This window comes from Panthera onca, chromosome D4 (genome assembly GCF_046562875.1).
Source record: "Panthera onca isolate mPanOnc1 chromosome D4, mPanOnc1 haplotype 2, whole genome shotgun sequence".
Lineage (NCBI taxonomy): Eukaryota > Metazoa > Chordata > Mammalia > Carnivora > Felidae > Panthera > Panthera onca.
In genome coordinates, this window is record NC_138351.1 from 5999029 (window position 1) to 6026140 (window position 27112).

The 27112-nt window shown below is 46.0% G+C and overlaps 1 protein-coding gene and 1 long non-coding RNA gene across 3 annotated transcripts in view; both read left to right on the top strand.

The window, feature by feature from the left end:
• LOC145713007 (uncharacterized) overlaps positions 1-27112 on the top strand; it is a 445152-nt gene that overhangs the window by 104075 nt on the left and 313965 nt on the right. The gene's annotated exons all lie outside the window — the stretch shown is intronic.
• Positions 1-27112, top strand: part of LOC132663702 (contactin-associated protein-like 3) — a 193680-nt gene that overhangs the window by 26187 nt on the left and 140381 nt on the right. The window contains exons 2-3 of one of the 2 annotated variants that reach the window (XM_060610214.3): positions 6206-6316; positions 19723-19916. In XM_060610214.3, the coding sequence (XP_060466197.1) occupies positions 6206-6316; positions 19723-19916 (305 nt within the window). The remainder of the gene's footprint in view (positions 1-6205; positions 6317-19722; positions 19917-27112) is intronic. The other variant, XM_060610215.3, reaches the window with a different exon arrangement.

A 27112-nucleotide genomic window follows, 5' to 3' on the forward strand; every position in this document is an offset into this window, starting at 1 on the left:
TTTGTTTCCATACAACACCCAGTGCTCATCCCAAAAGACACACTCTTCAATACCCATCACCTCCCCTCCCCTCCCTCCCACCCCCCATCAACCCTCACATATCTAGATTATCAAATTTGTGGGCAAAGAGTTGTCCATATTACTTCTTTATTAGCCATTTAATGTCCATGGGATCTGTAGTGATGTTCTGTCTTTCATTTCTGATACTGATAATTTTTGTCTTCTCTCTTTCTCTTTTTTAAGCCAGCTTGGCTAGAATCTTTTACTGTCTTTTCAAAGAGCCAACTTTTGGTTTTGTTAATTTTCTCCACTGATTTCCTATTTTTAATTTTATTGATTTGTGTTCTAACAAGAAGACTTTTTCAAAGTTGATTTTGTATATTTGAGTTACAGATTTTCTGGAAGTTTAAAGTCAGATCAGTAGGCAGAAAGCTTCTTTTTAAAAAAAAAATTTTAACATTTATTCATTTTTGAGAAACAGAGCATGCGTGGGGGAGGGGCAGAGAGAGAGGGAGACACAGAATTGGAAGCAGGTTCCAGGCTCTGAGCTGTCAGCTCAGAGCCCGACGTGGGGCTCGAACTCACAACGTGTGAGATCATGACCTGAGCCGAAGTCGGAAGCTTAACCTACTGAGCCCACCTTCGCCCCCCTGGAAGCTCCTTTTATTAACAAATATCTGCCCAGCTACATCTTACCTACCATTTGGATTTCAGAATTTGGAATATACTATTTTGTAATTTAAAATTTTCTCAGAAACACGTAAGGCATTTTACAAATGCATTGATCTAAAAGAGGAAACACTGCCAGTATGAATTCAGTCAGCTGGAGGGAACATGAGGTATAATTTAATCGTAAGAACAATGATTATTTCACATTTATACCTAATAGTGGGTGCAGTTAATGGATATTAATTTGCTATATCGCATCACTAAAATTAACGGCAAGTTGTTTTTGTAGTGTTACTATTTGATGTGCAATAAACAGCGAATCCTTCGGTGCTGAGGAGTAATTTCATAGGCAACATCTGGATCTCGACGTATTCATTCAACAGCTGTGATTCAATACAGTGAACATAAACCAAATCTTTGAGATAATTCATGACATACGTTACGATAAGAGAGGAAGCCTAGAAGTAAAAACAAAAGTGCTTCACTTTGGACTGTACTAATGGACAGGTGTGCACCCTCTGCAGGTGTGAAACTATTAAATAAAGTAGCCAGGAACTTGGAATAATGGGCCCTTTCTGACTTTGTTCTCCCAGCGATCCAACTCTATTCTGTTATTGGGATGTGTAACTTACTGGAGCAGACGAGAAATCGGAAATCACCTCCGCTTTTCTCCACCTGAGTTTCTAACAGGCCGGGCCACGAGGGTCATGCAGGTAGCCAGCACAGACTGGTGCAGTTGTCCAAGCTCGTGGAATGCCCAGTTGCTATTGCCAAGTAGAGACCCACATGGGGTGGTTGCAGGCCTGAGCACACAGCAGCACACGTTTTCAGGGGCACGTGAGGGTAGGGGTGGGTGAGATGGGGTGGAGAATTATTCAGGGGTCACTAGAGCATCCTGTACGCCATGCTTACAAACTTGGGATGTCCTACAGATTCTGGGGGGTCATTACCTCCTGTCCACGGTGTATGCCTCTGAAGGTTGGAAACGGGCCCATGCCCCAGAATATTTGGCCAAGTTCAGAACTGTGGTCCAAAGTAGTGAAGACATGGATTGGGACTCTGCATGGATTGGGACTCTGCATGGATTGGGACTCTGTAAGTACATACCTCGGGAAGGGCAGGAAGGTGGCCCTAGATGTTCACAAAGTTCTCAGAGGCCTTGATGGGCCACCAGGAATGGTGGATATTGGGGTGACAGACCGGCTCCGGGTCTTAGTCCTCTTGACAGAGAGAGATTCCCAGGTATCACCAGGCTCTACTGAGTCCAAATGTTCTTGCTGGTCCAGTGGCCAAGGGGCGTGGCCTTGTGTGCATCTGGGCCTTGATTCAAGCTGCCCACTTGGGAAGGGCAAGTAGGGCCAGAAGTCCAGCTCCAGGGGACTTTGTGACTCGCTCTCTCGTCCATTCCAGGGACTAGAGTCCATTATGATATGTTCAAGTCCGAAAAACAAGCAGGCAGCAAACATGAATTTTCTGTGTTGGGGAATTGTTAATCTTGTCCAAAAGGTAATGCATCCGGGGCGCCTGGGGGGCTCAGTCGGTTAATCATCCGACTTCGGCTCCAGGTCATGATCTCAAGGCTTGTGAGTTCGAGCCCCGCGTCGGGCTCTGTGCTGACAGCTCAGAGCCTGGAGCCTGCTTGGGATTCTGTGTCTCCCTCTCTCTCTGCCCCTCCCCCACTCTTCACACTCAGATTGGCTATGTTCCCCAGTTGCGGGAAGTTCCAGATTTCTAAGATTTCATCTGGAAAAAAAAAAAAAGATACGAGTTTGAAAAACGGAAGCTGAAATATTGTTTTATAATTTCAGTCTAAGGCTGTTCTGTTGGTGAGACAAACAATAGGCTTTTGATTAAAACGGCATTGTGATAGGGACAACTGCTGAGACCAGGTTTGAGCATCCCATAAATATGAATTTATTATATCAGAATGCACACAAGGATGTCCCTAGCACTCTGATCTGAGTCATACATAAATCATGAACAATTGTGGTGTGTTTATTTTTTTTCCTCTAAAACACATGACAATGGATCATCGCCTTTCTGTTAGAATCCTTAAGCTTCTCTGAGAACGTAACCTTGAGTACATTTGGACCCCTGACGGATGAATGCATTTCAAAATTAAGATTATTGCATAGAATCCTTCTTATGAATATGAGTGGTTATTATGAAGGGAAATAAAATTACTTTAGCTTCTTTAACTGTAATATTGTCTGTCTATTTTCATATGTTAATTCTCATAAGCTCATTATTTGTACTCGAGTTGCTTCTCCCCCTAAGTGATAAGTTGTGGTTCTTTAAAGTTGTTTTGCCATTTCACTTGTTAAAAACCATAATTTGTGAATAATTCTTGTAGCTTTGAAACGTTTCAGGGATCCTCTATTTTTTTGGACAGAAATAGTATTCCTCAGATTATTCATAAGAATGATATTCATTTAGTGGGATTCGAATGTCTTTTCATGATGCCAGAAAAAGAAAATGAAATTGGGTCTTGACATTTTTTTTGCTCCAGGAATCTTAGTAGAAAATAGAGACGTTTCAGATTGAAAACAGCAGTTACTGGAGGTTTGGGATGACTCCCGAGCCTTTACCTTGCGTGGATGTGATTCAGTGAGAAACACACCGAATGCTTGGAAAACACTATCCAAATCCACAGCCGCTCCTCTCCAGGTGCCTCATAGGATGTGACCACCTTGTTTCAGACCACACATATTCTCAAGATTTACTATGTTGGAGTAAATTGGAACACCGTCTTTAGAAGCCTCTGAGTTAGACTAAATAAAGACAGTTTTAAAATAAATCTTATAAATTGTTATTCCAAAGGAAGGATTGCATCACAAAAGCTATTACTTTTTTTTGTTTTTTTAAAGACCAAGCTTCTTATGTCTTCTTTGAGGAAAGAATAAAAAAATGACAATATGGTTTGGAACTTTGAACATTGCCTTCCACGTATACACGAAAGTGTCCTTCTAGAATATTTTGAAGGAACTTACGAAGCGTTGACTTGTTTTATGATAGTTAGAATGATAAAAGCAAATACTTTTAACGCTCATAGCGGTCTTCTTAGTGTGTGACTCGCCATTGACAGTTACGTGACTCCTTGCTGTACTGCTGGGGGAGTTGACTCCCCATGGTATAATTATGCGCTATCTGCACAGTTATTCCCATTGAACTGATGAGAAAACTGAGGCTTAGGAAAGGGTGAGTGCCACCGGAAGAGTAGGCAGCCTGGCCAATGCCAGCCCCACCCAAGTCTGGCTCCAAAATCTATGCTAAGTTCTCATTAGGTTTCCAGCTTAAGGGGAGACTGTAAGTAGTGAGATCACAGTGGTGTGAGTGGAGGGGGCTGACGGGGTGGCATCGGGAAAGACTCTCGAAGGAATCTGTGTGGCGGCCAAGGCTGGGAAAAGAGCAGGCTTCCCAAGACCGGCGTTAATGGAAATAATCCTGTCTTGCTCTCAACCTTCAAGGTAGTGGCGAGGCCCCCGGGGCCTCTTTACGTACAGGCAGAATAAGGCGGGCCTGGTCTGCTCAACGTGCTGGCATCCCCTGAGAAAGTTCTAGGCTAACACTCAAGTTAGCACTGTTGACTGTGAACGGTAGACAACCCCCCTCCTCTGGAATTTTCTGAAATATTAATGATGCCCCAGTAATAACTCAACAGCTTTGTACTTCTAGTGTGCACACCCATATATGTGTGTCTGTCTGTATATATATATATACGTGTATATATATATACGTATATATATATATACACACGTATATATACGTGTGTATATGTATATATACACACGTATATATACACGTATATATACGTATGTATATATACATATATACACGTGTGTATATATACACGTATATATACGTATGTATATATATACACACGTGTATATATATATATATATATACACGTGTATGTATATGTACAGATATATATATACACATATATATATATACACATATACATATATATACATGTATATATATATATATATATGATTGGGAAGAAAGCTAATTATAGTGAAATGCTGATATCAATAAATTAGAAGTTGTAATATAATAAGTCTCCTTAGTTATTAGCACATTAAATAACAAAATCCGGTGGTGAGTTGAATACCGCTATTTTGAAGTAATGAGAATCATAAATAATATTTCTAGATAGCCGTGACAACAATGACTGCCATAAAAATATCTGTAATTTAGGATGGTAACAAATTTGTGGGCACTACTGAAAACATTGTGATTTGCCTGTATTCATGATTAAAGAAAGTGCTGAATTTTAGCTAGAGGTTAATGAAAATGAAGGTGTTGTTTTTGTTTTTTGTTTTCTATTTGTCTTTATAGGCTTCTTAAATCCTATTTGTATTCCATGTTATGAACCAGGTCAGGCAGGGTTCCTTGATTCAGTGTGTCTGAAAAGCCCTCTTAGGCTTTTCATTGGACTTCTAATGAATCTTTAGATCAACCTGGGGACGACTGATCCTTTAAAAATACTGTCTTCCTGTTGGCGACGACTGGAGTCTGTATTTTATGTAATGTCTTTCAATACAGTTGTTATAATAATCCCCATAAATGTTTTTCAGTTTTGGAAGATTCATTCTTAGATACTTTATGTGTTTTGTTATTATTTGGTATTCTGGTTAATTTATTTTCTAACCCTAGATTGAGTTTAAAATGAAATCGGTGTGGGATATTGGGCTATTAAGCTAGTCAGTTACTTTTGGATTTTCTACCTGCACAATCATATCATCTGGAAGTGATGACAGTTCCTTTTTTTGTTTTTTCCTAATTCTGTGCTTTTAATTTTTAAATGTTCTCTTATGTACTGATAGGCCTTTCAGAGAAGCATTCAACAGAAGTGGTGATGCCTATTAAAATCTTTTTGATTTTAAAGGAAATTCTTCTAATAGTTCCCCATTGAGGGGCAGTGGGCTGGAGCCAACTTTTAGCAGCTAGCAAGAGCCAATCACTCACTTCTCATGAATTTTGTAAGTCAGCTGTCAAAATACAGCCGTCATTAAAGATGAAATGATTGGAAGTTACAATTAAGTAAATCATGTTAAAAACAAAGGTAAATTTTCCAAGCACACAACTTAATTACTTAATTTCATGCCCTTTTTCTATTTATTATCTGTGCGCTGGATGTTGTTTCTGTATCTTGTATTTGCATATGGTGGAAATACTATCTAATGACGTGACATGTGTGAACCTCTTCCCAATTCCATGATCGATGATGCCACGTTGACAGCTTCGAAGTGGCCACGATGGGAATCTTTACACCACGGAAAATGGCCAAGGTTCCCAATCAGGGCTTTTATTTGCTTTAAGAGACCGTGGTTGTACATTTACTAACACGTTTCTGCTTGAGACTGATGTTTGTTTGCTGCAGGTTCTCGCATTTTCTTAGCCTGTCAACTAAAAAGAAAAGAAAGAAGGAAGGACAGGAGCAAGGGTGGGAGGGAAGAAGAGAGGGAAGGAGAGAAGAAGACAGAACAGCCTCGAGCAGTGGGTTAACCTGAACTTGGTATCTTCCGCACAGATAGCTGTGATGCCCCACTGGCATCCACCTTGCCTCGAGCGTCCTTCAGCAGCTCCTCGGAGCTGTCCAGCAGCCACGGCCCTGGGTTTGCAAGTCTTAATCGCAGAGATGGTGAGTCTGATGCCGTCTTGTTGCTAATCCATCATGATTCTGCCTCAGAATAATTATTCTTCGTTAATATTCATTCTTGCGGTTCAAAAAGTAATTGTATCGCAGTTTAATGAAAATGAGGAAGCAGGTTCAACATGTTATCCTTTTGCTAGCTTCCTTCTTCTTTAGTATTAATCTCTTTTGTTTGTTTTGACATCTCCCTTCCCTGTCGGTTGCCAGCCAATGATCGTAAATGAGGTTCAGATCAGAAGGGAATTATTGGAGGCTCTAGACTGTTTCCTATTTTATCATCCCTTTTTAGTTTTAGAACACTCTGGATGGGTGACTAGTCAAGTATGCTTCTCATGAGTAACTAAAACAACGAGTGAATGAGCCAATGTCACAGGCACTGGGGAACACTTAACAAGCCACTGCCTGGCATCCGTGCGAGGTGAAGCTGCCATGGGATCGTGATGGGGAAACGGTTCCGTCCCAGGACGTGGCCTGGCAGGTACCTGGGTGACAGCTCCTGTTGAAAACAGATTCCCTTCCTATCGGTGGGAAGGGAGCTAATGGCTTTCTTTTTTGGAGATGCATTCATTCATTCTTGCTTCTTGAGTGTCACCGATTAAATTACTTTTTATCTTTTGCACAAATACTAGTTCAGTGGATTAAATAAGTTAATAAGCACACTTAAAAATCAAATATTTTACTACCTTTTCAAGGGATAGATTAGGGGCACCTGGCTAGCTCAGTCAGAAGAGTGTGTGACTCTTGATCTTGGGGTCATGAGTTTGAGTTCCCATGTTGGGTGTAGAGATTACCTAAAAGTAAAGGGATAGATGCATTTTTTGGTGAGATTAATTCAGAAAGTAAAATTTTATTTTATTTAAAAAAATGTTTTTTAAACGTTTATTTATTTTTGAGACAGAGAGAGACAGAGCATGAATGGGGGAGGGTCAGAGAGAGAGGGGAACACAATCTGAAACAGGCTCCAGGCTCTGAGCTGTCAGCACAGAGGCCGACGCTGGGCTCGAACTCACGGACCGTGAGATCATGACCTGAGCTGAAGTCGGACGTTTAACCGACTGAGCCACCCAGGCGCCCCAGAAAGTAAAATTTTAAATTAACCGTGTCCCTTATAAATGTAAAGTCTGCAGATATTACTAAGGAACTGAGTATTTTTCTCCCTTCCTTTGGTATTTCTAAGATCATAGTTTAAGTATAGCTTGAATTTTATTATGTCCTTAAAAATCAAGTGTGGGAACCCAGTAAGTGGCCAAATAGACTGGAAGGGCGGAGCAAGGACACAATGAAGACTTTTGGTGAGTTTAGGGTGGGAGAGCATGCCCGCTGTTGACCTGACGACCACCTTCATGGCCGTTTACTATGAAGAAGCATTTCTGGCCAGATATTTACTCCTTCAGATAATTACAAAGCATCATTCATGATAATTTTTAGCATTCCAGTAAAAATATCTTCTCATTTGAAGCTAGGTTCCAATTAATAATTAAATGATCAGAGGCTCCTGGGTGGCGCAGTTGGTTAAGTGTCCAACCCTTGATGTCGGCGCAGGTCATGATCTCACTGTTTGTGAGTCTGAGCCCCGAGTCAGGTCCTGTGCTGACGGCATGGTGCCTGCTTGACATTTTCTCTTCCCCTCTCTGCCCCTCCCCTTCTTGGGCTCGCACATGTCCCCCCCCCCCCCCAAAATAAATAAATAAACATTAAAAAAATAAATGATCAAATTTACTATTTTTGGTCTGGTGGTTACTCTAATAGCCAGCTCAACATCTAAACTTTCCAGTGGTTGCCCAAAGACTGTCAAAACTAAATAAGCACCATATTTAATTAGTTTAAAGAATCCCAACGGGCCTGTGTATTGTGTTTCTGATTTGCAGGGACAGAATATCTTTATGATTCAGGCCTCTTGTGCTGTCAGTATGGTGACACTGGGAAGTTTATAAACATTAGAAGGGAAAATCCTGATGTTTGAGATGAATTTATTTCTACTACACTTAATTAAGAAATTAATAACAGCATATGATAAGCAGCCTTTATAAAATGGTAAGTATAAAGCTTATTTATTATGTTCAGACCACTCTCTTTGCAAATTTAATTTTTTTAAGAGAGTGGCAATCAACTGACGAGGTTGTTGCTACTCTAATTGTACACAATGCACATTTCACTGACTGTTCCTTCATTTTACCATCTGATTTCATACGCATTCCTAAAATGAGACTGAGATACACAGTTTATCAATCAATATTCCTTCGGAAGGATTATCTGTATATATTTTCTGTTAAAAGCCAGCATCCCAGATTCTTTCCTGCCATTTCCTTTGCCTTTGTAAATGCTGGAGAACGTGTTGGTTCACTTCAGTTTAGGGTATTATGATGCAAAATGTGAATTGTATAAAATGTGGATGATTATAATGATGATGATGATTCTTCATACATAGTAGTTTTAGCTTTTTTGAAACTTCTGTGCGTGATCTGCTGACGAAGATCTTGTTAGGTTACCTGATTGTATGACTAGTTTCCTTGGTCTGTGTTGTGGGACTTGGAGGTTTTAAAGAAGGTGGTCTTTCTTACCTTCCTAGTTTCTTATTTTGCATAGAAGTCATTGAGCTTTTACGACTTTGTATGAAAAATTAGAAATATCTGAAATATCATGGCCTCTTCCGGGAATTTTATATACAGCTGATCACTGCATAGAGTAGTAAGAATATATATCTGCAAGTCCCCCCCCGAACCCCCCCTCCCGAGCGGGGTTCAAGGGGTTCAGAAAGCCATGACTCCTGACTCCTACGTAACTACGTTTTTCAGTGTTTTCTTGTGAGTTCTCTAATGGAAGTGCCAGTCATTGTGGAGATAATGCTGAGTTAGTATCCTCTCTCAACATAAGACTAAGTGCTCCTGTAATTTATTTTTGAAATCTCTATTCGGGTTCCTTTAAAGTTCCCATTTTGATGTCCAGAGTTGGGTTCCCGATGATACATTGCACAAAATGCCCACACTGATGCAATGCACGCTACTGTTTTATACAAAGGAATATAAATTGCCGAAAAGTTAGCATCCCCATGTGCCTGAATGTGTAATTTTTCAAAACTGATAGATTTTAAGAAGTAAATCATAGACACATACATTTATTCATGTACCTGCTCCAGAAAATTGATGCCATTAGATAAAAGTGTAAAGTCCTTGAAAATTGGGTTTGATCGTTCATATTGGCTGATTTTGTTTCCATCAATATTAAATTGAATATTTCCTAAAATTACAAGTTATCTAATATTTCTTATGCAAAATCAAGACTGCAGGAATCTGGCTGTATAATATAAATAAGAACATGCTTGACTTCATATCTGTCTTCTCAAAAATCTCCTAAAGACTCTTTGTACTCCCAAGTTCATGCAGACAAAAGTTAATTAACAAAAACAGCCCCTCCCCGCCAACTATGTTCTAGTAAGCCATGCTGGACTTGTACTCTGCATTTTGCTTGTGAAATAGCCTTCTGTGTTTTTCCAATTATTGTTACTCCGGGTGACCCTTCCTCCGGCTGGCTCAGTAGCACTGCAGAGGCTGTTTTCCAGCTCTGGACACCATGTTCTTTTCAGTCATGTGATCTGTAAGTGCAGGCGTGATGGTGAGATGCGTAGTCTTGCCGGGAGCAATTTGAAATTGACTAGGAAGACACATGCACACACGCTGTCCTCCCTGTGTGTTCCCCTCAAATGCTTGCATGAACACTCACTTTGAGAGAGACGAGCTGCTCTGTTCCTCACCCGGATGCTGAACATCATGGGTTTTAATGCAGCAAGTCACCTCGTTGGTGACAATGCAGTGAGAGTGCTTTAAACTTAACTTTATTGGGGCACCTGGTCAGTTAAGCGCCCAACTCTTGATTTCATCTCAGGTCATGATCTCACACTTTGTGAGATCGAGCCCCATGTCAGGCTTCATGCTGACAATGTGGTGTGGGACCTGCCTGGGACTCTGTCTCTCCCTCCCTCTCTCTCTGCCCCTCCCCCACTTGTTCTCTTTTTCTCTCTCTCTCAAAATAAATAAGCATTAAAAAAAATAAACTTAGGGGAACCTGGGTAGCTCTGTCGGTTAAGTGTCCGACTTCGGCTCAGGTCATGATCTCGCAGTCTGAATTCGAGCCCCGTGTCAGGGTCTGTGCTGACAGCTCGGAGCCTGCTTCCGATTCCGTGTCTCCCTCTCTCTGTGCCCTTCCCCTGTTTGCACTCTGTCTCTCTCTCAAAAATAAGTAAACATTAAAAAATAAAAAAAGTAAACAACTTTCTCAAAAACGGCGTTTCAGGATACCACGTTAATTGTTGCACACAGAAAGTAAATGGGGGAAAACTGAACCGACCAGGTGTTTTCTTTTCTCTTTGAATTTTCCATCTTTCCCATATGGAGATGTTGAGCCCATAAAATGCAGACTGCATTACTGGGCAGAGTCAGGAAAGATTTTTGTCTAATGATGCCAATACAATTCATGGCTGAGCATTTCAGAAACTGTTCTCAGATTTACAGTGTTTATTTCTCGGTAATGAAGTTGAGTGACAAGTACAAGTTTATACTGTAGGTTTTAGCAAGATGAAGAAAACTGACTACATTAGGGAAAGTGCTTAGATACGCTTTCTTATAACATGGGGACTCCGATTACTTGAACTCTGCAATATTCTGAACGGGACATGATATAAAAGTCATTGGTTTTTAACAAAGAAATGTTTTTAAAAATTGAAAGAGTAAGTAAAGTAAAAATGTGTCAACTCCCGACATGCATCAAAATATTACCTCAAAAATGTTTGATGCAAATCTCATAATAGTAAACTTTTCTGTCATGTTTTTTTTTTTTTTCATTAAATTGCAGTTCCTGTATATTCCTATCTTTTGTTCACAGGCCAGGAGGCTGATGGAACTGGCCGGTATTCCCAGACGAGAGACTGGGCAATTCAAATTGCAGTGAAGGGTCTTGGACACCAGATTCTGAATTCTGTTTATCTGTCCTGCTTAAAAGTTTTTAGACCTAGTAGGACTAATACACATTCTCTTTTTACTTTTTTTTTTAAAGTTTATTTATTTATTTATTTAGTTAGTTAGTTATTGGGAGAGTACGAGCAGGGGAGGAGCAGAGAGGGACGGAGAGAGAGAGACAGAGCACAAGCTGGGGAGAGGCAGAGAGAAAGGGAGACGCAAAACCCAAAGCAGGCTCCAGGCTCTGAGCTGTCAGCACAGAGCCCGACGTGGGGCTCCAACCCATGAACCGTGAGATCATGATCTGAGCCAAAGTCGACGCTTAACTGACTGAGCCACCCAGGCATCCCATGCACATTCTCTTTTTAAACCACAGTTTATTTTCTTTCCCTTCCCTTCCCTTCTCTTCTGTCTTTCTTTCCCCTCCCTCCCTCCCTTCCTCCTTCCTTCCTCCTCTCCTCTCCTCTCCTCCCCTCCCCTCCTCTCTTCTCCTCTCCCTCCTGAAATAACTTTGCAGATGCACTGTGGATACTGAGTGCAGTGGGCAGGCCAAACATAAGAGCATTGATGCAAAATATGCCCACGTACTAAAGCACAGAGTGCTGTCTCTGTGGCCGTGCAGCTTTATTAAATCACAGCTTGTCTAAAATGCAAGATGGCAGCATGTGGGAAGAGAAGCCCGAACAGCAGGGTGTGTGTTGACCTTACCGTAGAGTTGTCACACGGACCACACACGGAGCTGCTCTGATCCTCCCGGAGCCCTCCTCAAGCTCCAGAGTCTCCGGGTTCCTGCCATGGAGTCTGTGGTACTTGATGAGACAAACCAGAACAAACCCAGCATTTTCCAGTGTCGCCAGTGACCTTCAGCAAGGCGGTGTTGTTGGTCCTTTTCTCTCCCAAGCAGCCCAAAATTATAGAATTACCCTAGGAGGAGGGAGTCCTCCCTCTCTTCCAGATTCAGTGGCCTCTAATGGGTGGGTGAGTGTCTCCTGGGGATGCTCAGATTTCTAAGCATTTTTTCCTGCTCTTTTCAAGACCACGTTTGGGTGAGGACGGGCTCATGCCCTCCTGGAGCTGGATGGTGGGAGGGACTCCCTCTGCTGTCTGCTGAGGGTAGGTTGTTGGCTCTTGACCCTGCGGGTTAGTTGGCATCCTCTCCCAAAGCCCGTGGTGGTTATGCCTCATGGCGCTTTCTTGGCAAGAAAGCCCTGGGTCCTCTGTCCCTTGAGGAATATACGTCCCATGTCACTTCCGGGCTCCCTGAGATCTGACCGTGAGTCTCACCTGGTTTCTGGCCTGAGCCCTCCATTACCCGTTTAACTTGCTCTTTCCAAGTTGACCTTCTGTTCAGATCGAGTCGGGACTCTCATTTTAACTTCTGTGTCCCCTTTTGATGGCCAATGGCTAATTCTGGGTCACCATGCCAAGGGGAAAAGAGGACTGCATGGTTTTGTCCTGGCAACTTAGGCCCAGAAGTGACCTGTCACTTCCACTCACGGCTTGTTGGCCAGAGTTGGTCATGTAGCCTTGCCCCCTCCACAAGGGACCTGGACTGCTGTCCTCCACGTGCCCAGAAGGGAGAAAGCAGGCAACATTTGGCAAACAGTTAGTGACTGCATGGCCCCTACCAGCCCATCTCCCAGAATTCCAGCGGAAGCCAAGCCAAAGCCGGTCCTCTGCTCTTTGCTTATTCCTCTCCCTTTTCTTGGTCCACGGGCTTCATTCCCGAGCAAAGGTGTCTGACTCACCTTGTGCAGCCACCTTCACTCGTCCTCCATTCCAGCTCTTTCCAAAGCCCCCGGTTCCCAGCTTCTCTTCCTGTCCCACACCAACTCCTCACGCATTGGGGTTCCTCCCCCCCCCCCTTTGCCCTCTTGGCTTCTCTGGGGCTCAGTGGTATAATGGTCACTGGCCACCAGGATTTGCTGGACAAAAAGAGTGAAAAAACACAGCAACTTAACTTTTCAGAGTTATTTGTGGTGTTTATAATCTGCATAGTAAGCGCCTCACGGTGGCCATAGTTTTGCCATAAGAGTTTTCACTTTTCCAAGAGTCAGCAGTGCCTGTGACAAACGGGGCAACTTCCCACATGGTGTGTGGCAGCCTTTCTAAGGGCTTATCACATTCTAAAATAGTTGTCCAGAAAATTCTAGTCTGGGCTCTTTTCGAATGAATTCACTTTTTGTATCACTCATAATACACAGAGAGGTTCATATAAGTTATTTATTTAACAATACCTTTTTAAAAAATTTATTTATTTTGAGAGAGAGACAGCAGGAATGTGAGCGGGGGAAGGGCAGAGAGAGAGAGAGAGAGAGAGAGAGAGAATCCCAAGCAGGCTTTGCACTGTCAGCACAGAGCCCAATGTGGGGCTCCAACCCACGAACCGTGAGATCGTGACCTGAGCCGAAATCAAGAGCTGGACGCTTGGGACGCCTGGGTGGCTCAGTTGGTTAAGTGTCTGACTTCAGCTCAGGTCATGATTTCACAGTTCATGGGTTCAAGACCTGTGTCGCGTTCTGTGCTGACAGCTCAGGGCCTGGAGTCTGCTTCACATTCTGTGTCTCCCTCTCTCTCTCTGCCCCTTCCCTACTTGTACTCTTTCTCTCTGTCTCTCATAAACGAATGTTTAAAAAAAAAAAAAGAGTTGGACGCTTAACTGACTGAGCCACCCGGGCGTTCCAGCAGTTATGTACCTTTGGCATATATTATGATGTCTTCGTTCACTGAACTTTTAATACGCATCATCCCTACAGAGCTGTATTTTGTCTGATCCCTTCACACGCTTCTCCAGGGTCTCCCATCCACCCACATTTAGCTGTATTGCCCCTTCTAGGGATTTCCTTTTTTTTTTTTTTTTTTTAATTCTCTTCAGGACCCCTGGTAAAAGTGCACCTGCTAAGGTGACCTTCCTTTCTGCCAAAGTGGTCAGGTCCAATCAGCAATCTTTCGTGAGGCCCCTGGGATCCCTCATGGTACCTAGATGCCACGTTAAAATCAAAGCACACGGGAGTCCTGAACGGCACGCGTCTCTTGTGACGCAGGAAGATCGTAGCCCGTGACAGAGGCTGATGGGACCTCTCGGTGGGCCCTGTGGTCAGCCGCTCTACAGCTCTGCAGAGACCTGCCCGGACTAGGGGCCGCCTGGGAGACGGTGACTCAGGGGCTCACTGTTCTCATGATTCTTGCAGCTCGGCTCTTTTCCTGTCACCACGTTTCCTCTAAGGAAATCAAACGGGACAGGCTTTGCTCTGACGCATTCAAGGGCCCTCCTGTGCCCCCTCCCAAAGGGCTCCCCGTCAGCACCAGGTCTCATCTTTTTCGCATTCGTTAGAACACCCTATTTGGTAGAACAGGTAATCTGTACGTGACTCTTTTCATCCGAGGCTCTCACGGCGTGCTTACAGATTGTTACGAATTGAGCCGTACGACATCCTTAAAGGAAACGTAAGTTTTAGCGTCAGTGAGGTTTTTTCCCAGAGGCGTTTGGCTGACCGAGCGGCCACAAATGGGCGGATCATTGAGTTGTCCTGGTTTTATTTCTGAGCGTCTCACCCTTGCGTCTCCTGACATGATCCCGCACCGTATTTGATCTTTAGAAAAGGGGACAGAGCCTTAAGAAAAGCAGTGGAAATCCGTGAGGAGGGGGGAGCTCGGTGCCTGGACCCCTGCCCTCCCTGGCCGTCTGGACGCAGCAGAGGGAGGTGCTGCTGTTCCCGCTGGCCTCGAGGGTTGACTGCCCTCCTGTCTGTTCTGAACAACTCAGGGGGCCTCTGGAATGATGCCTTCACGGAATTAGGACACGTCCCAGAGTTGCCACTCCTCGTAAACATGGAGATTTCACGGGATATGAGGAGGCTCCGTCCCACGTTTTATTCGGTCGTAAATGAGGGACCGATTACATGTTCAGACGCTTCGAGGCTTGCCGGGCAATTCTTGTTCTATTTCTCAGGTGAGAAATGAGCAGAATCCCCTCACAGTCTTGTCCGTGCCGAGCTGCAAACAAGTAAGAACTGAAAAGCCTCACATCGACTCAGATCTGAGTGCTTCTCGAGGATATACGTTCCTGGAAAACCCGGTCAGGAACATACGTGAGCCCAGCAAAAGGAGACAGGCCGTCTCGATAGGTTTTTGTTTATTTTTCGCAGAAGGAGCCGCGGTAACGCACGCTCGGTGCCAGAGGGCATCGAGAGTTTTCCCCGGGGATGCAGCACACACAGGGAGCTTCCGGGAGCCACACGTGGATGGTTCACTGGCCTCGCAGTCAAATCTCAAACTGACCAGCGCGCCCCTATTTTTATTTAACTGTGGACTTGTCTGTTCACAAAACCATTACAGGCTCCCTTTGCACTGCGTATAGCAATCTGGTTCACAAGTAGGCACCCGCGTGTGACTTTCCCCTTAGGGATGCACTTTTTGGGAAACGTCCCTCCCCACTCGCCACCCCCCACCTCCCCCACCCTCCCCCCTGCCCAGGAATGCAGGAAGCACTTCGGGAAGGGGATCCAGAAGGGGATCGGAGCACGCCTAGGCAGACCCAGAGCGGGGTTTCTGTGCTGGCTCCTTCCTGGGAGCCCAAAACGCCCCATGTAGGTAGCTGGGGTTGCTTCCTAAGGAATCCGAGCTGCAGCAAATGTGCTGAGACCCTCAGCAACGTCGGCAGGGTTGTGACACGGGCTTCAGCGTGTCGAGCCCCAGGATCTCTGAGTAGGGAGATCTGGGGGTGTCTGCGTGCTGGCCCTTCTTTCCCAGGGAGACACTCTGGTGCCCTTCCCTGTCGCCCTGGGCCCCGCCCGGAACTCCGAGTAAAGCTTCTGTGAATTAGGATGTGTGCCAGGGAGCTAAGGACCCTCACAACTGGGTGAGATCCCATTTGAGACAATGGAATAATGACCTTGGGGGGAAGCTTCCCTTGGCAGTGGTCTCAACTTCACCACTTACTTGCTCGGCGTTTGGATGCCCTCAAGATGGGTGGGTGTGGTCACGTCAAGTTAACCCACTTGACCTTTGCTCCCTTGGGTATCTCCCTGCTCTGGAACTCTTTGACACTTGAAGAAGGCACAAGCTTTTGCTTCTCGCCTCTCGGCGATGTTCCTCTCTGCGTAAAGCCAGCAGTTAGGAGAGCGCGTGCCCCGTGGCCACCGGGAGCGGCGGTCACTGTCGTGATTAGTGGACAGAGTAATTAAGGCCCAAGTGAGCGTTTCCTGTTCAACCCTTCCTGTCCCCGAGGAATTGTCGCTGCCTGTGTCTGGGCTGACCTGAGGGGCAGGAAGCAATCACACAGGAGTAGCCAGAGACAGGAACCTTCCAATAGATCGACATAAAATACAGTCTGGTTATTGGTAGGCAGCCCACACTGCCTAACTGTGAAACCGCAGGGGTATTTTCTTGGAGGGGGTGGAGGGTGGGAAGGGGGCCCGAGCTTTGATGACACATCCTCACGGATGCTTAACACCTCCTCTGGCCGAGTCCTCCCTCCGGGCCGAACACACGCCTACCACACTTTCCCTAGGAGTGAGAAGGCTGTTTGGCGATCCAGGCACTGGACCCTCGTTCTGTGAAAGTTGGGCCCTCTGGATGTGTTTTCCGTTGTACAAATTGGGACGCTTTGTTCCGCAAGGGCGTGAGGTGGGACAGAGGCAGGTGGTGGGGGAAAAAGACCCTGTACGGCATCCTTAAAGGAAACGTAAGTTTTAGCACGGTGCACACAGGAAGGAATGCACGGCAGCCCGAGTCATTACCCAGCAGCGATCTGGGGACGACCCGGGACCCTGTTCCCTGCTGAAAGTGAACTGCCCGTGGCACAGGGGGTCCTCAAGCTCTGTTCCTTTATCAAGTACCTAGTTAATCACATAGCTTAATTTGCATACTGGTAGCATCGGAAGTGTTCAGGGTCTGTTACCTGTAGGGAACGGGTAGGCGTTGAAGGCCGCTTGGCATGTGGGAGAGGCTGGGCCAGGGCAACATGCTGGAAACATCCCGTCTGTTTACTCTCTGTGCTTTTCTCCGGTACCGTCCTAATGGTATTTCCTTGGCTTCAAGGGAGACGGAAAATGACACAGAAAGATCACGAAATGCAAAAAAGGGTATCGTTAGTACCTTCTTTAGAACTTTAATACCAACCAGCCTGAGCTGGGAGACAGGACGTTATGTAGTTTCTTAAAGACTTGAACTGATTCGTATAAAATTTCCAGCGTGGCATCTCCAAGTTAAGATGATCAGCTAAATGGCAACCCCTAGGTTTTAACTTTATTTTTGTGACAACCGTAAAACCACCCACAGTGGCAGAGTAGTGTCCCCAGGACTGTTAGTTAGTTCTCAGCTGGAATCCAGAAGGAGGGTGGCTTAGTCGGTGAAGCATCAGGCTCTTATTTTCCGCCTAGGTCATGATCTCATGCTTCATGGGTTCGAGCCCCGAGTCAGGCTCCACACTGTTAACACAGAGATTGGGATTGTCTCTCTCCCTGTCTCTCTCTGCCATTACCCCGCTATCTCTCTCTCAAAATGAATAAATACACTTAAAAACAATTTGTAGAAATCTGGAAGGACTTCCATTTCTCAACTTAGTGGGACCCTTGGACAAAGCAGTAGAGCTATAGGAGTGCTGGATGACAGCCAGGCCTGTCATTCGAGACGAGGGAAGACTGAGAAACTGTCCCAGGTTGGAGGACACGGTCCCTAAATAGGATCCTGGTGCAGACACAGGGAGCTAATGGGAAAACTGGAGAAACCAAGATAAAGTTCATCCTTGTAATTACTGTTGTACCCGTGTAGATATCTTAGTTTTAATGTTTGTTTATTTTGAAAGACAGCGAGCATGAGTGGGGGAGGGACAGAGAGAGAGGGACAGCGAGAGAATCCCAAGCAGGCTCCGCACTGTCAGCCCAGAGCCCGATGCAGGGCTCGATCCCGTGAACCCTGAGATCACGACCTGAGCCAAAATCAAGAGCCGCCTGGATGCCCCTGTAAATCTCTTAGTTTTGATACAAGTACCATGATGGTGTAAGGTGTTATCTGTCGGGGAAATTGAGTAAAAAGCAAACAGGAATCCCCTGTACACGTTTGCGGCTCTTTTGTCCATGGGGAATTCTTTCAGAATGAGAAGTTCAGAAGTGCATTGCAGAACAACCGAAATCGCAGCGTATTTAGGATTCTGAGTCCAAGGAGAAGGCATCGCGCCTGTGGTACGTCGAGAGGAAAATGTGCAGTATTTGAGCAAAGATTCACGGCAGGAAAACGGGCAGATCTTAGAAAGGATCTGGGCTCTAAAGAACTTGGAAGCTTTAGACTTTGCTAAAAGGTTGTACACCGAGTGCTGCTCGTGGAAGACGCGGGGAAGAAGCGCACGCGCTCACCTCCTGGTGATGCCCCCACACCCCGATGCAAGCGCCCCGCTTCTGTTCCCCTCCGAGTGCCACGCGACCACGTCACGCCCCTCCTGACACACAGCCGGTCCTGGTGGCTCTAGCATCCCGAGCGTGGATGTCAATCAGAGCTCCCGATGAGAAGATAGTAACTGTTGTCTAACGCATTAGACCTTATCATGAGGACCTCAAGTCAGGTGTCAGAACAGTGGGGCAAAATAAAAAACAAACCACTTTTGCCCTATTAGGGATGGTTTCCATCCCACGTGTCTTCTAGACATGGATAAGTAGCAAAATACGAATTCCGGAATGCATCTCGAAGACCCAGACACGTCAGCCGTATGCCTTCGGGTAGTTCTACTTTTTCTGTTTCTCCTCGGCACCGGACAAAGCCGAGCGCCGTGATTCCTGTTCTGCACCTGTTGTCTGGAAACCTGAGAAAGCCCTTGCCTGTCACTCGCTCTGGGCTCTCCCTGTACCTCCCTGCTGCCTCTCAGGGCTCTCCCTCCCTGTGCAGAGAAACCTTCCCCTCCTCCCCCTGCCACGCTGCATTTCAAATCGTTCTTTGAAACGTCTGTTTCTCGCGTGAATCTGTGAGCATATCGAGTGTAGGACTGTGCCCTCGCCCCTTTCCTTATCCCAATATGTAATACTGTACTTGCTCACGTTGGCATTCCAGAATTAAGTCTCTCTCGTTCTACCATGGTCTGAATAGTTTCCTTTAGGTCCAGCCAAGGGTAGGTCATACATAAAGGCCAGTAAAGACACCCTTCCGAGCGTTGACGTGGCAGGTTCAACCGTCCACCTGTTGCGTTAAGCACTTTCACTTTATTGGGAACCACCGGGGAGTTAGGGGTCATGAGCCAGAAACCAAAGTAATTTATGTAGGATTCATCTATTTACTTAACCCGTGGTTTTGAGTCTGTGTGTGTGATTAAGAGCAGTTATACGTTCCAGAATTTGAAACTGTGATTTTCATAAATTTTATTTATGATCCCCTTCTTACAGGATAGGATAGATCTCAAAGATTTCTTTCCCCTTACTGTTTTGTTTTTCCTGTTTCTATTTCCACTAAAAGGGGCTGGTGGCTGGTCTCCACGCGTGTCAGATAAATACCAGTGGCTGCAGATTGACCTCGGAGAGAGAATGGAGGTCACAGCTGTGGCCACCCAGGGAGGATACGGGAGCTCCGACTGGGTGACCAGCTACGTCCTTATGTTCAGTGATGGCGGGAGGAACTGGAAGCTGTATCGGCGAGAAGAAAGCATCTCGGTATGTTCCTTCCCTGCGAGTGGGTCTGTCAGAGCATGAATTATGCCAATTACTGCCTGTTGCTGCAAATCTGTCGGATCAAGTATAGAATGGAGCCTCCTAAATTACTCGAAAAGTGTTTCCAAGCGACTGTAAGACACATGTGGCATTTTAAAATGTGCTGCCCATGTATAATTTATGAAATAAGTAAAACAATTTTGTAATGTAGTGAACTATTGAAAATGTCTTCCCATGATTCCTTAACATAGTGTGAAATCTAAGGAATAAAGCCACATACACAACCTACTATATTTTTTGTTCCAGAACCCAGCGGCTGGTGTTGCCTTGGTGTTGTTCAATTAAGTAAATTCATTCTTCTGTGTCCTCCGATTAAGTGAGATTTCTGGAAAACCCCAAACGTTTAAAAATAGGTGTAATGGAGAGTCTCCCTATGGACGGCATGTTGGGGGACACAAATCCGGCTCCAATAGGAAATTGTGTACTTGGGTGGCCCCTTGTAATTCATGGGAGCTAGATCTCTGGGATTCTTTGGAATCGTGATTATTTTGCATCCGTGACATAGTTTCGACCTCTGATTACGTATCGTGTTTCTTTTGGAAGAATTAAATTTTGCCTGCCTTTTAAAAAAATATTTAAATATTCATTTTAAGAGAGAGGGTGTGTGTGCATGCATGAGCGGAGAGGGAGGGAGGGAGGGGGAGAGAGAGAGAGAGTCTCAAGCAGGCTGTGTGCTGTCAGTGCAGAGCCCAGTCTGGGGCTCAGTTTCACAAACCGTGAGATCATGACCTGAGCCGAGATCAAGAGTCGGACGCTCAGCTGACTGAGCCAGCCAGGAGCCCCTTGCCTGACTTTTTGGCTATGACACTATGTGAAATTTATTATCTAATTAGCATTTGTGGGTTTTTTTTAACGTTTATTTATTTTTGAGACAGAGAGAGACAGAGCATGAACGGGGGAGGGTCAGAGAGAGGGAGACACAGGATCCGAAGCAGGCTCCATGCTCCGAGCTGTCAGCACAGAGCCCGACGCGGGGCTCGAACTCACATACCGCGAGATTGTGACCTGAGCCGAAGTCGGACGCTTAACCGACTGAGCCACCCAGGCGCCCCAGCATTTGTGTTTTTAAATCACAGTCTGCCCTGAATGAGAAGCTCTGTGTGCACAGTGTTTGCACTTGGCTGGTGGGGTGGCTGATGGGGGGTGTGTGGCCTACGGGAGATGTGTCAGGTGGAGAAGGACTTACTCTTTTCTTGTTACTAAAAATGCAGTTTAGATGCTTGCCAGGGGCTAGGGGAACAGAGGAATGGAGAGTCAGCGTGGAGTGGGGACAGAGTTTCAGTTGAGAAGATGAAAAGTTCTGGAGATGCACGGTGGGGACGGGTGCACAACAGTGCGAATGTTAATGCCAGAGAAATGCACACTTAAAAGTGGCCAAAGTGGTAAATTTTATATCGTGACTATTTACCCACAATAAAAAATATACAGCTTAGTTTCCATTTAATTTAGGCTAAGGATATTATGTAACTTTGTAAAAAAATATATCTTTTAAATGTTTATTTTTTAAAAAAAAATTTGATGTTTATTCACTTTTTTGAGAGAGAGAGAGAGAGAGAGACAGAGCATGATGGGGGGGGAGGGGCAGAGAGAGAGGGGGAGACACAGAATCTGAAGCAGGCTCCAGGCTCTGAGGTGTCAGCACAGAGCCCAGTGTGGGGCTCGAACCAATGAATTGTGAGATCATGACCTGAGCTGAAGTCGGACATTTAACCAAGCCACCCAGGTGCCCCTCTAATGTTTATTTTTGAGAGAGAGCGAGAGCTAGTACGTGTGTAAGCAGGGGAGGGGCGGAGAGAGAGGGAGACAGAGGATCCGAAGCAGGCTTCAGGCTGTCAGTGCACAGAGCCCAACTTGGGGCTCCACGCGGGGCTGGAACCCACGAACCGTGAGATCATGACCTGAGCCGAAGTCGGTCCCTTAACCGACTGAGCCACCCAGGAGCCCTGCATATTATGAAATGCTTAAAAAATTTTTCTCATCGTGGTAGGAGGAAAAACATCAGCCAGGAAGTGGCCACTTGTTAGCACGTGACTTACCTCTAACACTGACAAACAACACAATGACAATATTCCCCTCATTTGTCCCTAAATTGCCCCCATTTGCACTTCCTTAGAACTCTGTTACTCAGGATAACTTCATAGATCATGGCCTATTTAGTTTTCTATCTCTGGACCTCTTGCTAGTTCACCAATAAATGCTGATGTAAATTGAATTAAGAATAACTGGCCAGGTGTCTTAATAGGAGGTAAAACAGACTAGGAGAGGATTTGGGGTTTCAGGGCTGGCTGACTTCCCAAACCAGCAGTTGCCAAGTGTGTGATCAGAAGTGGATATTGACGTCGAGTTAATTCTTAGAACAGCAGGTCCAAAGCAGGGTTAAGATAAACATTAATTAAGAATGAGTGACAGTCAGGGGCGCCTGGGTTGGCTCCGCTGGTTGAGCATCTGACTTGTTTTCAGCTCAGGTCATGATCCCAGGGTTGTGGGATTGAGCCCTGTGTCGGGGTCTGTGCTGAGGGTGGGAGTCTGCTTAGGATTCTCTCTCCCTCTCTCTCTGTCTCTCCCTCTCCCTCTCTGTCCCTCCCTCTGCCCTCATCCCCGCTTTCTCTCTCTTACAAAAAAGAAGAACGAGTAACAGTTAAAGCTTAACGAAGCATCTACTTATATAGAGAACTTTTATTCAAAATTAAGTCTTGGTTTTGGAAATCAGGAAACTGAGAGTGCATGCTTAGTTTTTATTTCAAGTTTTTAAAGTTTATTTATTTGTTTTGAGAGAGAGAGAGAGAGAGCACGCACGGGAGGGGCAGAGAGAGAGAGAGAGAGAGAATGAGAATACCAAGCAGGCTCCACACTGTTAGCGCAGAACCTGATACAGGGCTCCAACTCCCGAACGTGAGGTCAAGACCTGAGCGGAAATCAAGAGTTGGACGCGTAACCGAGCGAGCCACCCCGGCGCCGCTGATGTCAAATTTTTATTTACATTCTAGTTAGTTAACATATACGATAAAACTGGTTTCAGGTGTAGAGTTTAGTGCACGCCCGTTCTTAGTCGCGTTAACTACGGCTCATGTTTTTTACCCCCATCCCACTCTGATACATGGCTGAGAAATTGTGACAGTTCCTGTGTTTCGGCTCAGCAGCTCGGGGGAAACCATCTCCAAGCGTCACCATCTGGCACTCCCCGTCCTGGGGAGCTAAAGACCTGCCTTCCTCCTCTGCGTCCCCAGAACTTCACGGTGCCTGGCCCCCGGCAGAAAGCTGGGACGCATTCGCTAGATGCGTGTGTGCGTGTGTGCGTGGGGTCTCCCTTCCGTGAGGAAGTCGCTCTCGAGTGACTGCTGTGCTCGAAAGCCCTTCGTCTCAGCGCAGGGGTCTCTGACGCTCCACTGCAAAGGTTTCTTCTGTGTCTTGATCTCCGTTAGGAAAGGTGGCTCATCCTTGCCTTCTTTTGGTCCGTCACCGCGGCTTAAGTGGATTCGTTTCCTGCTCCGGGCCCGACTCTCTATACAGTTGACTCTGACAGCGGGACGCCCCACGAGGCGATAAGTACGAGATCATATGTACAGTTTCTGGAAAAAGAGGAGGCCGACTTGGCTGCTCTCTGGCCCTCTCACGTAGAGTCAGCGGCTCTTAATGACAACGGAGGCTCGACCCCTCCGTCAGGGTGTGGTTTTCATTACGGATCGCTGACCTTAATTGGAGAGTGAATTTGAGAGTCTAAACAAAATTCCCTTGAAAAGTTTACACTCTTCATTAGCGACACTTTGCCGTTTTCTTGGTTCCGTGCTGCCAGTGTAAGAAGTTACCGTGCCCTTTGCGGCCCGATGCAAGGCAGAGCTGTGACGTCACGGTTTCTGCAGGTCTGAAGTTGGGGTGTAACCGGCTGGGTCCTCTGTGTAGGGGGTGGGAAGGGCTGGGGAGATCCCGATGACCCCCCTCAGGTTGTGCGACTCACTGGGGGGGCGGGGGGACTCACGGGACCAGTGTGTAGTCCTAAAACTGATGTTGAGAGGACACAAAGCAAAATCAGGAGAGAAGGAAGGTGCTTGGGGCGCAGCTCGTGGCAAACCAGTCATAAGCCCCCACGAGTCCTCTCCACGTGGACACCCATAGAACATGCTTCATTCCTCCTCAAGAAAGTTCTGGCAATCTGCGTGAGGTGTTGCAACCGTGGAAACTCATTAGACGCTCAACAGCTGGGGTATTTTTGGGGGGCTGGTCGCATAGGCACCCTCTGCCTTGTGAGACCCCCTACAAGGATGACGGTATTGAGTATAAACTACACCGTTTGCACAAACGTTAGGCACAGTGAGCCGCTCTCATCATTAGGGTCTTGGGAACGGGCCAGCCTTGTGATTCGAACCGGTCCAGGTGATTTGAGAGTGCAGCCACACTGTAAGGAGGGGGTTCGGTGGTCTCTGTCTTGGCTGTACCCGAGAGCCTTCCCTGCCCCTCGCCTTCCCTGGGTTCGCTCCTGGCATTTATTTCCCTGTACAGAAGGGCGGGTTCAGAAGTCTGTGGACGCGCTGTGACTTGCCTGGCTCTGCCGAGGGGCCGTCGGGGAACGCGTGTCTGTGGTCGTCGGAAGAGCCCATGCCACCAGCCGGCTCCATCTGTCCCGCACTAGGGACTGAAGGCCCTGGACGGTGGGTGGAGCCATGTAAGGACCTAGTGGCCACCCTCATGGGACGGCCGTGTTATCAAATTTCCTGTCCTTCGTCTCTCTCTCCTTGAGCCTTGCCTTTCTTATATCTCTCTCTGCTTTTCTCTCCTTATCATCACATCTTTCTTCTGTCCTCTCCTTCTCTACAAGAGAGAGGGCCCAGATGACTCTAGGTCCCACATCTCCACCTGTGGTGCACAGACCATCGGTATCACCTGGGATCTCGATAGAAAATGGAATCTCAGGGGGGCTGGATCTGGCCTACTAAATCCGAATCTGCGTTTAAAGAAGATTCTCAGGGGATCCCAGAAGTGCTGACTGAGATGACCAAGGACGTCTGTACATGCCTGGCTCACAGGGGGTCATGCCCCTGCTGGAGGACGCAGGTGTCCCACGCAGTGTCAGCCTGATCAGGCGATCCTCCCTGTAGGAACCTCGCTCTGTTGTCCTGTGGCTAGAGAACACCCTCTTTCTCCCCAGCTGTCACCAACCTCGTGGGACACAAGCCCAGAGTGTCTTCTCGTTGCTTTTATTGACGAGTAACAACCAAGTGCTTAAAGTTAGTTCCGTCTTTGAGAACTATATTATTTCTTGAATCTGTACATTTTGCATTAATTAGGACTTCATTCTTTTCGTTTTGAACTCATCAGAACTCAAATTCAACGGTTAGGTCCCGTGGGAACTCAAGACTGGGTTGTTACTCTGAATGCATTGACAACTTACAATTCAAGTGTCTGTTTCTTCCCTATGCAGGACGTTTGTGTGAAAAAGGAATTCTTCTAAGAACAGACTGGTAAACTGTATTTGAAAAAAAAAATAAAAGAAATTATTTCATATAAACATAGGATCTAGTATAACTAATTCTATTGAATAGATTCCTTTTTCCTTGAAAAAATGTGTATCAGTAGGTCCACAGCTGAAAATAAAATCGAAACAGCCAACCATTTGAAACTTTAGTCTACTTTCGGTAATTTATAACCTAAGCCAAGTAGAAAAATGTAGACTAATTAGTGAGGCTAATTAATATTGTATTGAAAGACACGACAACCTTACAGTGCTCTACAAGAGCGACAGAGGTGACCCCAAGGATTTAGGGTAGGAGAAATGACAGGGAAATATTGGAAGCAAGACAGATGGCATGAGGGGGTGTTCATTATATCTGCAGTGGTTTATCTGTTGGGGGGAAGGAGCTTAGGTACAGATAACAAAATATTCACCCTGTTAAGTCCGGATCACAGGTACATTTGGGTATGGGTATGTTTGACATATTGCATAAATAAAAAAAAATAATAAAAAATAAAGAACCGTGACTGCTTGGTATAAAAAGAAAGATCATGTGACCCATATGTGATTTCAGAATAGAGAGGGATAAGAACCGCGTCAAATTATCGTAGGAACGACTTGAATCAGAAATAAGGAAGAGTGTTTCATGTGCAGGGAGGTGAACACTGCTATATGGGAAGCTTTGTTGGGAGCAGAAGTGGAAATTCACCTGACCGAGGCTCATATTAATTCAGTCATTTAAATACGTGTTGGTTTATCTCAGGTCTAGGTTAATACATTTATCATGGAGTTCATGACTCAACAAGTCCAAGCCTCACATCACACGGGATGTTGCAGAAAGGGTCTGCAGGTCTGCAGGGTCCGACGTGAGGCCCCGGCCAACCGCAGCCGTGCCCACTACTGCCAAGTTCGGCTCTGAGACCGATTGGCTTTCAGCACAAGGAACAGGAGTAACGTTTCAGCGATTCTGTTATCGATCACCTCCATCCTCAGCCGTGTGGGGGACGTGGCTGTCTCCTTCTTAACCAGCCACCTCCTCACGTTCAGCATATTGGCCACCACGGCAGTGACTTTGTACGGACCGTACTTTGCTGATTGTGCTTACCACCGTGGGCCACAATCGGATTTCCTATGCGTGGCTCCCCCTCCTGGGCGCTGAGAGCCATTAGGTCAGGGATTGATCTCCCCAGAGGCCCAGGCCTATTATGGTGTCTCAGTAAAGGGCCGTTGGATTGAATTAAGGAAAAGTTGCTGTTCTCAATAGACCTCCGCCAGATGGGTAGTCAACGCATCTCGAAACCTTAGCCAACCATGTGATGCTGCTTCCGCAGCGGGAGGCTTTTGGTGCCACATCTGAGTGTAAGAAGTTTAACATTGCTTCCCCACGAGGTTGTACGAGGATGATGTCCTGTTGAACCTAAGGTGGTCCCGTCTGCCCTTAACTGCGGGGGTCAGTGACAATGAAGATAAATGCTGGATTCGATCTGCGGAAAACTCTCCGAGCAGCTGGAAAGGTTGAGGCAGAGAAGCGAATGAGCCTTCTGAGCTTGAAGCGCAAAGTAACCAAGGGCTCCCCAGAGGCGGGGTGTCCTGTAACAACTGCTTTTTGTCCGAGCTCCCTGCTCTCTGTGCAGAATATCCTTCCTTCTCTGTCACCGACAACCTTCCGCAACCGGAAAAGCTTCACTGTGTA